This window comes from Girardinichthys multiradiatus, chromosome Y (genome assembly GCF_021462225.1).
Source record: "Girardinichthys multiradiatus isolate DD_20200921_A chromosome Y, DD_fGirMul_XY1, whole genome shotgun sequence".
Taxonomy (NCBI): domain Eukaryota; kingdom Metazoa; phylum Chordata; class Actinopteri; order Cyprinodontiformes; family Goodeidae; genus Girardinichthys; species Girardinichthys multiradiatus.
Window position 1 is genome coordinate 14,050,638 of NC_061818.1, and position 12,437 is coordinate 14,063,074.

The following is a 12,437-nucleotide window of genomic DNA, read 5'->3' on the forward strand; positions in this document are numbered from 1 at the left end:
ATGGTTGCAGGACTGTCCCTTTGTCTTTCAAAGCGGCAGTAGAACTCGTTCAGGTCGTTGGCGAGGCGTCGGTCGTTGATGGAGTGGGGGGCTTTCGGCTTGTAGTTGGTGATTTGCTTGAGCCCTTTCCAGACAGACGCAGAGTCGTTGGCTGAGAACTGGTTTTGGAGCTTCTCAGAGTACAGTCGTTTGGCCTCTTTCACTGCCTTGCCAAACTTGTACTCTCTGTATATGTCTTTGTCCCCACTCCTGAAGGCCTCTTCCTTATCCAGTCTTAACCTTCTGAGTTTAGCTGTGAACCAGGGTTTGTCGTTGTTGTAACTCACCCTGGTGTATGATGGTACACAGCTGTCCTCACAGAAGCTGATGTAGGAAGTCACAGCCTCTGTGTACTCGTCCAGACTGTTGGTAGTAGTCCTGAACACATCCCAGTCTGTACAGCCTAAACACGCCTCGAGCTTCTCCATAGCCTCACTGCTCCACTTCCTTGTCGTCCTCACAACAGGTTTGCAGAGCTTTAGTTTCTGCCTGTATGCAGGAATCAGGTGGACCATGATGTGGTCGGATTGGCCCAGTGCAGCACGTGGGACGGCGTGATAAGCGTCTCTGATGGTGGTGTAACAGTGATCCAGAATGTTGTCCTCTCTGGTCGGACATTTTATAAACTGTCTGTATTTGGGGAGTTCGTGGGTCAGATTACCTTTGTTAAAGTCACCAGCGACGATAACTAAGGAGTCCGGGTTGGTCCGCTCCACACTCAGTATCTGGTCGGCGAGCATGCGCTGTGCGACCTGCACGTTAGCTTGCGGCGGGATGTAAACACCGACCAGGATGAACGAAGCGAACTCACGGGGGGAATAGAAAGGCTTACATTTTATGATGAAGGCTTCCAGGTCTGGAGAACAGTGCTGCTGAATCACTGTCACGTCGTTGCACCAACCACTGTTGAGGTAAAAACAGATTCCTCCACCTTTCGCTTTGCCGGAGAGTTCTGTGTCTCTGTCCGCTCTGTAGAGCTGGAATCCTGCCAGCTGCAGCGCAGAGTCCGGTATTAATCCACACAGCCACGTCTCCGTGAAGCACAAAACTGCCGATGAATAAAAGTCCCTGTTTTTCCCCAACAGCAGTTGTAGTTCCTCCATTTTGTTGGGAAGTGAGCGCACGTTAGAGAGAAATATTCCAGGTAACGGTGTTCGTAGTCTACGCTGGCGAAGACGTAACAGCACCCCAGCCCGTTTCCCTCTATTCCGGCGTTTCACCGCGTGAACAAAGGTGAGCGCACCTTTGACCAGAATGTCCAAATATTCCAGAGCAGTAGGTAGAAATGTTGGAAATAACTCCTCTGGTGTAGTAGCCCTGATGTTCATGAGTTCTTCTCTGGTGAGAGAGCTCCGGGTACCATCACAGAAGACCGTTTTAAAGCAAAAAACAAAACAAAACAATGCGCACCAACACGCCGAGGCGACCATCTGCGGCGCCATCTTGGAAATGGATATCCCCATCTTCTGATGGTTACTTCCAGCAGGATAACGCGCCATGTCATAAAGCACGAATCATGTCCGACTGGTTTCTTGAACATGACAATGAGTTCACTGGACTCAAAAGGTCTCCACAGTCACCAGATCTCAATCCAATAGAGCACCTTTGGGATGTGGTGGAACGGGAGATTCGCATCATGGATGTGCAGCTGACAAATTTGCAGCATCTGTGTGATGCTATCATGTCAATATGGACCAAACTCTCTGAGGAATGTTTCCAGTACTTTGTTGAATTTATGCCACGAAGGATTAAGGCAGTTCTGAAGGCAAAAGGGGGTCCAACCTGGTACTAGCAAGGTGTATCTAATAAAGTGGCCAGTGTATGTGTACTGGTTATCTGTTCATTTTTAAATCTTAGGATTAACTTTTGGGGCTCTGCATGGTCAAGCCCCTTCCTATATCACTGAATTGTTCATGCCAAATACTGAACCCCTCAGGCTTCCTTTGGTTTTGTTGTCTTGAGGTTTTATTTATCATGTTTGAATTTGATGTTTACACTTTCATGCAGTTTTTGTGAAGCACTTTGTGATCCTCTGTGAAAGGTGCACTACAAATAAAACTGACTTACTATTTACTTAGTAAAGCCATCAGAGACTAGTGGGAAAGAGCAGCCAGGAAATTACACCTGAAATTGTCAGTGCAATGTTCAACCATATCATTACATCATATAGTCACATGACACCAAATGGAAAACAGTGTGGCAACCTGTCAGAATACTCAAAGAAAAGAAAAACACTTTTGTAGCTGCGGTTAAGACATGTAAAGACATTTTGTCCACAATAAATGTCTGTTGGAGTCACAACTTTAGCTTTCCAAAAGTCAGTGTGATCAGATCGCAGTGATCAGTTCACACAGGCTTTGGTGTGCACGATTCTTTCTGATTGGAGGCACTGACAAAACATTACAGAGCGCTGTGTAATAAGTACATCAGTTTGGTCCAGCACAGCCCCGTCAAGCAACACTTGCACAATAATAGCTTTTAAAGTGGTGTGCAGTGCCTGCTACATCCTACGTTTATGTAGTCTCAAGTTTTAGTATAATTTAAAGAATATTCCATGATCAAAATAAGAAAAATAGGAAAACATAGTTCAAAAGATATACGATTAAAATGCTGGTGCTCTCTAACGAGAAGCAAACACAAGCACCTCAAACCATAGCAAGGGTTACGGTATTAAGAATTTACTCAAATAAGAGGGGAAAGTTGCCAGTAAAGCTTTGTACATAAAACCATACCAGTCCTATTGTCTGTGTGCCTCATGAAGCCCAAGAAACTGAAATAAGGTACACAGCTTTTGGCTCTGTACAAGGAAATGTTATGAGACAAAAACAGTCACAACAAGAATTTAAAGATTAAAAGGGTGGAGAAAATAGCCTGCATATAATGAATATAACCATAGTCTAGAAATGTTACTTGAACAAGTTTTTTTCCCCCTTCACTGAAACCAAAAGGCTTTAAAATCCCCTGCTTTTTACTCAATGCTCAACATGCACTGAGAGAAAGAACCAAATATGATTTTAATAAGATGCTAGTCTAGATAGGATCTTCCCCAAACAAAAAAATATATATACACAATTATCAAAGATCTGGGAAAGATTTCTGGAAAACATTAATTTAATCCTCTTTACATCAAGCACCAAACCTAATGAGTACAATTATTCCTGCTGCATCTGAAATTCAGTTCAAAGCTCTTCAATGCCCTGCTTTACAGTACTGACAAACAAATGGAGCTGTAAGCTGTAGACTTGTTCCTCGTAATGATGAAATGTGTTACCAAATAGCCTTGCAAAGAAAGAGATGGCAGGGTAAAAAACAAAAAAAAAAATTACATTTCCACAACCAGTCAAACAAAAAATATTAGAAAACTGGTCTTTTAAAAAATGTGCCTGTCTTTTATAGAAACAGTTAACATTTAACCCATTAAGTAGCCATCTTCTTAATGCCTAAATACTAGGTTAAAAATACTGAAAGATCCTAAGAAAGGATTGAGAACTACTGTACTTCAATAAGAACAGAGCCAGTTATGCCGCCCTCCAGTGGCCACCTAAGGAAGCTAATTCAGTTTCCCTGTCAGATTGGTTAATTTTTCTTCATAATCAGAGCACTAAACCTTTAGCAAAATACTAAATGACATTCATACTGGTGAGATAAAGCCTTGGTTCTTTGTTTTTGTGGTATTTTTACATTTGTATATGCATCAGGTTACTGTTAATGTGTTTATTTACATTTGCCATAGCAGCAGATCTGATCCAGCAGCTCTTGTTTAACTAAATTGCTGTGCCTCAACACCTCTTCTCTCCAACTACAGGTCCTTTTCAAAATATTAGCATATTGTGATAAAGTTAATTATTTTCCATAATGTCATGATGAAAATTTAACATTCATATATTTTAGATTCATTGCACACTAACTGAAATATTTCAGGTCTTTTATTGTCTTAATACGGATGATTTTGGCATACAGCTCATGAAAACCCAAAATTCCTATCTAACAAAATTAGCATATTTCATCCGACCAATAAAAGAAAAGTGTTTTTAATACAAAAAACGTCAACCTTCAAATAATCATGTACAGTTATGCACTCAATACTTGGTCGGGAATCCTTTTGCAGAAATGACTGCTTCAATGCGGCGTGGCATGGAGGCAATCAGCCTGTGGCACTGCTGAGGTCTTATGGAGGCCCAGGATGCTTCGATAGCGGCCTTTAGCTCATCCAGAGTCTTGAGTCTCTCAACGTTCTCTTCACAATATCCCACAGATTCTCTATGGGGTTCAGGTCAGGAGAGTTGGCAGGCCAATTGAGCACAGTGATACCATGGTCAGTAAACCATTTACCAGTGGTTTTGGCACTGTGAGCAGGTGCCAGGTCGTGCTGAAAAATGAAATCTTCATCTCCATAAAGCTTTTCAGCAGATGGAAGCATGAAGTGCTCCAAAATCTCCTGATAGGTAGCTGCATTGACCCTGCCCTTGATAAAACACAGTGGACCAACACCAGCAGCTGACACGGCACCCCAGACCATCACTGACTGTGGGTACTTGACACTGGACTTCTGGCATTTTGGCATTTCCTTCTCCCCAGTCTTCCTCCAGACTCTGGCACCTTGATTTCCAAATGACATGCAGAATTTGCTTTCATCCGAAAAAAGTACTTTGGACCACTGAGCAACAGTCCAGTGCTGCTTCTCTGTAGCCCAGGTCAGGCGCTTCTGCCGCTGTTTCTGGTTCAAAAGTGGCTTGACCTGGGGAATGCAGCACTTGTAGCCCATTTCCTGCACACGCCTGTGCACGGTGGCTCTGGATGTTTCTACTCCAGACTCAGTCCACTGCTTCTGCAGGTCCCCCAAGGTCTGGAATCGGCCCTTCTCCACAATCTTCCTCAGGGTCCGGTCACCTCTTCTCGTTGTGCAGCGTTTTCTGCCACACTTTTTCCTTCCCACAGACTTCCCACTGAGGTGCCTTGATACAGCACTCTGGGAACAGCCTATTCGTTCAGAGATTTCTTTCTGTGTCTTACCCTCTTGCTTGAGGGTGTCAATAGTGGCCTTCTGGACAGCAGTCAGGTCGGCAGTCTTACCCATGATTGGGGTTTTGAGTGATGAACCAGGCTGGGAGTTTTAAAGGCCTCAGGAATCTTTTGCAGGTGTTTAGAGTTAACTCGTTGATTCAGATGATTAGGTTCATAGCTCGTTTAGAGACCCTTTTAATGATATGCTAATTTTGTGAGATAGGAATTTTGGGTTTTCACGAGCTGTATGCCAAAATCATCCGTATTAAGACAATAAAAGACCTGAAATATTTCAGTTAGTGTGCAATGAATCTAAAATATATGAATGTTAAATTTTCATCATTACATTATGGAAAATAATTAACTTTATCACAATATGCTAATATTTTGAGAAGGACCTGTACACTTTTTGCCTGGGAGAATTAAACGGATGGGATGAGAGATCGGGGACTGTGTTGGAGGGCATTCCCTAGAACAGGAGTAGGCCTAGCCTCACCTTGATCCAGCAGTAACTGTATGGCTCTTTTCCTCCTGACAGTCAGGGTCATGGCATCATCTCCACACTCCACCGAAGGCTCCAGTTTCTGCCAGCTCTCAACAGAGCCGCCAAGATGCTGACCAATGTTGCTCGCCTCCCGAGCCCGGACTGGGATACAAAAAAAAAAAATATATAAAAAAAATAATCTGAATACGTGAATACGTTCGGGTGGAAAAGGAAGCAAGAATTTCCACTGAGAATGTAGAAGATGCATACTTATGAGGGATAAAACCATAAAAAAACATTAAACAAATGCAATAAAATTAAACATTCTTGCAATAAAGTGTACATGTTTTTAGTTTGATAATAAGAATTATGTAATCAATGGGAAAACAAACTGATCACATTGCTAGATAAATACCTGCACATATCCCTCTACACAAGAGAGCCTGCAGTTAAGTATTGGCAGACATAAAGAAGCGTATTGCACCTGGCTGACAGGAAACATGGCCTCAACAGAAGAACTGTCAGCTCAAACAATTGAAAAGATTTTGACATTCCTTCAATAAAGTATATCAGTGTGGCAAAAGATGGTGGCTGATCACAGTCAGCTGTGAAAAGTACAAAGCAAAGTACAAACAAAAAGGGAAGGTTGTAAAAGTAAATATACAGATAGACCAAGACAGATCAGTGTTTCAGAAAAATTCAAACCAAGGGGCCTTAAAAAAAAGAAAATGCATTTTATGAATTCAAAGACAAATACACAGAAGCAGGAGTTGATGTTTGTGTGCAACACGTGAGAAAAGCCATGATTTCTGATAAGCTTGGCCAGGATTAAACGACTTTTTTAATTATTGAATGATTTGCCAAGAATATTTTTAAACGCCTTTAAAGAACACTCATAAGGCCACATCAGCAATTGGGCATTTGGATTTGTTGAATTTTGAAGATTAATAAAACAATTTACAGGGTCCCTATGCATTTTATAATTTCAAAATACCGTGCTATTCCAAAGCCACATTTCTAGATTTGAGTCAGCATTTATTAAACAGTTCTGGACTTTCAAGTACAAATATCTCACATTTAAATACCGTCATGTTCTACAATTGAGAAAATATGATGACTGAAATTAGATTCTGATTAGGCATTTCATGTTGTAAAAGGTTAATTCACCGCTTCTTGAGCATATGAACCAAGTTGGATCATTTAGATCTATGACACTTCAATCTCTCATGTTATGACTGAAAAAGCACAACTTGTGGACTTTGGATTTGTAAAGAATATAATTAAAAGCTGTCCAGTCTAACAGTCCTCAGGTTCTGATTAAAATCCTGTTCTGGACATGCCCAGAGGTGAAAAAAAAATGATGTGAAATGGTCCATTGTTAATTTTGTAATTAGTGCATATTTGATTGTGGGTTTTCACCCCGAAACCCAAACACTCCTGGATAAAATCAAAGGAAGCCACATAAACACAAATCGTTGGAAAAAAGTGCACCTATTTTTATCTGACAAACATGTCAGTGGTAATTTCCTATAAATGTCCAAACATGGAAAATGATGAGAGCAAACTTGATACTTTCAAGAGTGTAAGAAGCCTGCATTTAATTAATTTCAGGGCACTAAACTGGCTCTAGCCCAAAATGTGGTGGGCACCTTCCAAGTTTAAAGTTTGTGTTAAAGTCAGCGGACAGAAGCCAGTTTTCTCACCTGTGGCAGCAGAATCTGACTGATAGGCTCCATGTCGGTGGTTTGTTTCCAGCTGACCGGTGATATAAAACTTCCCGGGGACTACATGCTTGATGGTCCCTCTGCTGCAGTTCCCATCCGGAAGCTTGTGCGAAATAAATAGCCTCTCTCCCCCCGTTCGCCTCCGTTTGTAGCGGGGTGTTAAACTTGAAGAAGACGCCATTCTGCCTTCAGTTCCCAACTCTGACTCGGTTTCAGGGGGCTTCGTCTTTGTCCGGTCACTGTTTGCAAGCTTTTCGCTCCTTGAGCCGCTGAGGTAAGACCAGAGTGTGACCGCACTTATGGAGGGGTTGCTGGGGACCCTCGTCATTAAAACGCTGTTCTGGACATTATAAGGATCAGAACTAGAGGTCGGTTGGAAGGAATGAGCAGGTAGGAATGGCTCACAGCAGTCTAATGAAAATAAACTTATTGTCAATAAGGTGTAAAGAAGTGGAACACCGAAGCAGTATGCTTTTAGTTTTAAATGCATTGCCAATACGAGCTTTTCCTCTATGCACCAAAACACTGGGACCGGCTGAGGAGCGGCTGTTTGATTTGTAGACAGCCTGACAACACACCTGCTCACTAATTGGCACAAATTAATTGCGCATGCTCAGTAGGTTCTAGACTACTGCTGTAGATTTTAATTTATTTTACAGATGCATCTCAATAAATAAGGACATAATCAATAAGCAAATGTATTTAAATAATTCAGATCAATGGTACATTACTCAGAATGATATATTTCAAGCGTTCACTTCTTTTCATTTTGTTTATTATAAAATTAAGTGTTTCAGATAATTAGATTATTACATAAGACTAATAAAAATTCATTTGAACTTAGAAATGTTACATTATGACCAAGAGTGCTGACTCAATCTTTTGCGCAAGGATGGTAAGCTACAACAGGCCACTACTAAAGAAGCTGGCTGTTGCCAGAAGGCTGTACACAAGCACCTTAATGAAAAGCTGAGTGGAGGGAAAAACTTTTAAATGGCACATGTATGTTGTAAACAAATCTCACAGCAACATGTACAAGATTTGAGAACTGTAGTACTCGCATCCAGTAAAATCACAGTTATGGATAGAAGAGTAACATCTTAATACTTCCAAAAAAGTATATTGTAGAATAAAACATGTAACTATTTTACTCTCAATGGACACAAATTTGTGCACAGCTGATAGTTTCCTTGTCGACTTATTTTTCCATTGGAGCTGTAGATCATTGCAACTCCTCCAGAGTTACATTGGGTCTTTTGGTTGCTACTCTGATTAAGCAGAGCATTAATCAGAGTAGCAGTTCTGTTAGTTAAGGTGCACCGCCATGTCTGGGTAGGTTTGCAGTGAGTCACAGTTTTCTGTTTTCTAATTAAGCTTGGGATATGATTTTATTTGCTAACCCTGCTTTAAACTTCTCCACATCTGTCCCCTTATCTGGTTGTGTTCCTTGGTCTTTAAGATGCTGTCTGCTCATGAATGTTCTCCAACAAACCTCTAAGGTCTTCACAGAACAGCTAGATTCATGCTGAGACACACAGATGCTTTTGAAACTTTTAAAGACAATGGGTTACACTGGATTTTATTTAGGGGTATCTGAGCAAAGAGGGGGAAATACACATCACACTTTTTAGTTTTTTTTGTATTGTTGTTGTTCGTATTTCAGGAATTTACCAAATTTAAAGTGACTCTGACCTGGTTTCAGGTTCTTACTCAAAACAAATATTCTGACAATTGTTATTGTAAAATTGATTGTAAAGATGCAGTTAGGCTCAACACCTTAGATGTAAAGTTATTTCAACCAATAATTCTGTTTGACTGGAAGTGACACAGCAGTGTTAGAAAAATGTTGAACATTTTAGAAAACAATAGAAATAACCTCTATTGTCCATCAGGTGGGAAATTCAGGATTTATATATTTTTCGATAAATCAACAAAATAGCTTTTATTGGCATCACAGCAGTCAAATGGATTTTATACATCACCATTTTTTCCGGCCCAGTACCTGCTCTCTTACCCACTCAGAAAGTATTTGATGTCGGAAGACCTCCTTCTCACCGAATACTTTACTCCACTAGAGGGCGACAGTGCGCTGCATGAGATTAGATTATGGCCGTGAGTTGATGTCTAGTTCATAGACCTCAATTAGCCCGTCAATGCAGGCAAATTGACCTTTGCCCTTCATATAAACAATCCCTATGGCTTTTCAGACTGAGCCAATGATTTCATTACGAGATCTCAGAATGTTTAGCTTAATTATTGAAACATACTTTTCATAGTTTCCATATAAATACAATTTTAAAATGCAACAGTTATCATAAATCTTACTTCTTATTACATGTTTATGATAAGAACAGAATAAAAAATAATAACAGCTTGTGAGCACGTCTGTTTTTCTGAAGCAGTTCAGAAATGAGCTCACTTTGGTTGACATCCAGTTTCAACCACTGCTCCGGCTCCGGCTGAAATATTCTCACTTCACTTCTTAAAGACGAATCAAGCAGAAGAGGCAGGCGGGTGATCTGTTGATGAAGGGCGCGGTAGTGGGATGACTCATATTTAGAGTTGCCTAGTTACTGCCAGGAGTTGTTTTCTTTTGGCTCAGAGTGTGAGGACAGCGTGTGTGTCTGGATTTCATTGAGAGAGGAAGGCTTTGTGTGGGCTGTGTGAAATAAAAAGCGCTATACTGGGAGCAGGAGGAGCAAAAATGTTTCCAAATAAAGGAAGGAATCACGTGAGGAGACAGTGGAGTTATATGTAGTAATGTGAGCAAATTGAGGGAGGGATATCCACAGAAAGCGTGTCGAGGAGTGACGACAGAACCCCCTGTGGTTGGTAGTCATGGGAACATGTTGGCTTGACTTAAAATGAGGAATTTATTTTTATTGAATGTAAACTGTGGCTAAGGCTCCACATTTGGCTTAGATGAGTCCCAACCCTTAGAAACTGCATCCATTCACATTTACTGTACAATAAAACCACACTTCCATGTTTAACTGTGGGTATAATGTTCTTTGCTCAAAATGCTGTTAGTTTTACAGCAGATGAAATGGGACATGCTTCCTCCAAGAAGTGCCACAGTTGCTTCATCTGTCCACATGATTTTAGATGATCTCTGTTTATCCCAAAAAGTCTTGGGAAATGTTAGACGGGCCTTTTTGTTCTTTTTGGTGAGCAGTAGTTGTAGCCTTGGAACTCTCCAATGGAGGCCATGTTTCCCAGTCTCTTTGACCATAACTAGGAAATGTGTGGCCTACATATGTAGTTCAGGGACTTTTTGTGTCCTCCTGGATACGTTATGGATGCAGTCTTGAAGTAATTTGGTAGGCTGGCCACTCCTGAGAAGGGTCTCCACTGCTCTGTGTTTTCTCCATTTGTGGATAATGGCTCTCACTGTGAGGCGACGGTGGTAGGAGTTCGTCTTGTAACTGGTGGGTTGCCGGTTCAAACCCCCGCTCTGTCTGTCTCAGTTGTTGCATCTTTGGGGAAGACACTTCACCCGCCTTGCCTGCTGATGGTAGCTGTTGTATGGTAAGGTAAGTTTATTTATATAGCGCTTTTCAGTAACAAGACATTCAAAGCGCTGTACATGAGGAAGAACAATTACGATACAATCACAAAGAAAATAAGCACAGAAAAACAAAACAAATGACACTTATAATCCTTGGGAGTAATAATAATTAATAATCCTTCCAAGTTTTTAATAATAAAGCATCTTATGTTAAAAGAAGATGATAATACTGATAGTCTCATTCCACTGAATTCTAACTAGGGAAGCTGAGTCACTGGTACAAAACAGCTTTAATCCACATTTTCAGGTGCTAATAATATATTGCTTTTACTGGTACTGAAGTTGTACTAAGTAATAACAGTCCATTATAGTCTAATTTAAAAGCTGGGTCATTGGCGTAAGAGCAGCTAAAGTCCAAATTACTAATAATATTTGGTTTTTGCTGGTAATCCTTCTGGTAAAACTGAAAATCAATGAAAAAGTAATGAAATACTAATAATAATTGGCTTTTGCTGGTAATCCTTCTGAGAAATCTGAAAATCTATGAAAAGTAATGAAATCACATATTTAGGTAAAGTAAGATAGGAGGTTAAAAAAAATCATATTTCAGACTATTCTTAGCAGAATAGAGTCTGAAATAGTACAAAAAACCTCAGCAGGGGTAAGCAACACACACATAAGTAAAGATTTAGCAAGAGTACAGTGGAATCTTCAGGGTGTGAATATATAAGTCTGAGTTTGTTTGCAAAAATTAGACTGTCAACACTGACAGAAGCGCCATTGTCCTTAAGAAGAGAGCTGGAAGTTTTATCAATCGGCCGCATAGTCCTATCAGCACACAGCTGGTAGGGGAGTGCTGGGGAAGAGCGTCGTGTTTATATAACATCCAGGAGATATTTTGTCGATAGCCAGTTAGCAGAAGTTGCCAAGGCCACATTGGTGCGCCAGATTTAGAAAAACAATAAATGTTGTGGTTCAGGCAGTTGTGAATTTCCAACCACCTTAAGAGTTTTACTGGTATGTCTCAATTGCAAATCCAAATAGCCAAATTTCTGGTACTTTCTGCAGATCTGGAGCGTACAACTTCTCCAAGCTTATATCTTTTAACCTCTGAGTCCAACTGCTGCCAGGCTGCGATTCTGTTCAAGAATCGTGTCCAGCTTGCGATTCTGCTCTCTTAACATTTCAGTCTGAGTGTTGATCGCTCTACAGACTCCATCTAACATCGCAGGCAGCTTTGGAACGCTTTGAACAGCCGCCCACGTTTTGCGAATCACTCCATAAGCCAGGTAACCACCAACTCCAAAAAGCAGAAATCCTGTTATCAAAAGTCCAAATATGTACACATTTTCTATGTCCTCGACCGACATTGTAGTCAGGTACACAATCTTCCACTGCTGCCAAGAATCCATTGTGTTTCCAGAGAAGAACGCCCCGTCTGGACAAGAGGGTCTCCTTTACCCTGTCTTCCTGTTGAAAAAAATGTGATCAATTACGTTGAGAGTCCAGCTGACCAAATCCATAATTTAAAAGTTTGGTGGATATGCAAAGCGAGGCTCTGAGAAAAATACAGACAAAAAGCAGAAGCAGGAATCAGCAGGGAGTGAGGGAGAGAAAACACGCGTGTCTTACACCGAGAGCAAGAGAAAAGCTGTGGTAGCTGTGGCTACAATGTAGT

General features: G+C 40.9%; 1 protein-coding gene across 2 annotated transcripts in view; it reads right to left on the reverse strand.

Moving 5' to 3' along the window:
* Positions 1 to 7,801, reverse strand: part of LOC124863953 — a 35,347-nt gene extending 27,546 nt beyond the window's left edge. For both annotated transcript variants that reach the window (XM_047358534.1, XM_047358533.1), the window contains exons 1-2: positions 7,231 to 7,801; positions 5,540 to 5,689 (exon numbers count right to left, since the gene is read on the reverse strand). In XM_047358534.1, coding sequence (XP_047214490.1) covers positions 5,540 to 5,689; positions 7,231 to 7,741 — 661 coding nt within the window. In that variant the 5' untranslated portion in view covers positions 7,742 to 7,801. The remainder of the gene's footprint in view (positions 1 to 5,539; positions 5,690 to 7,230) is intronic.
* Positions 7,802 to 12,437: the final 4,636 nt, after the last annotated feature.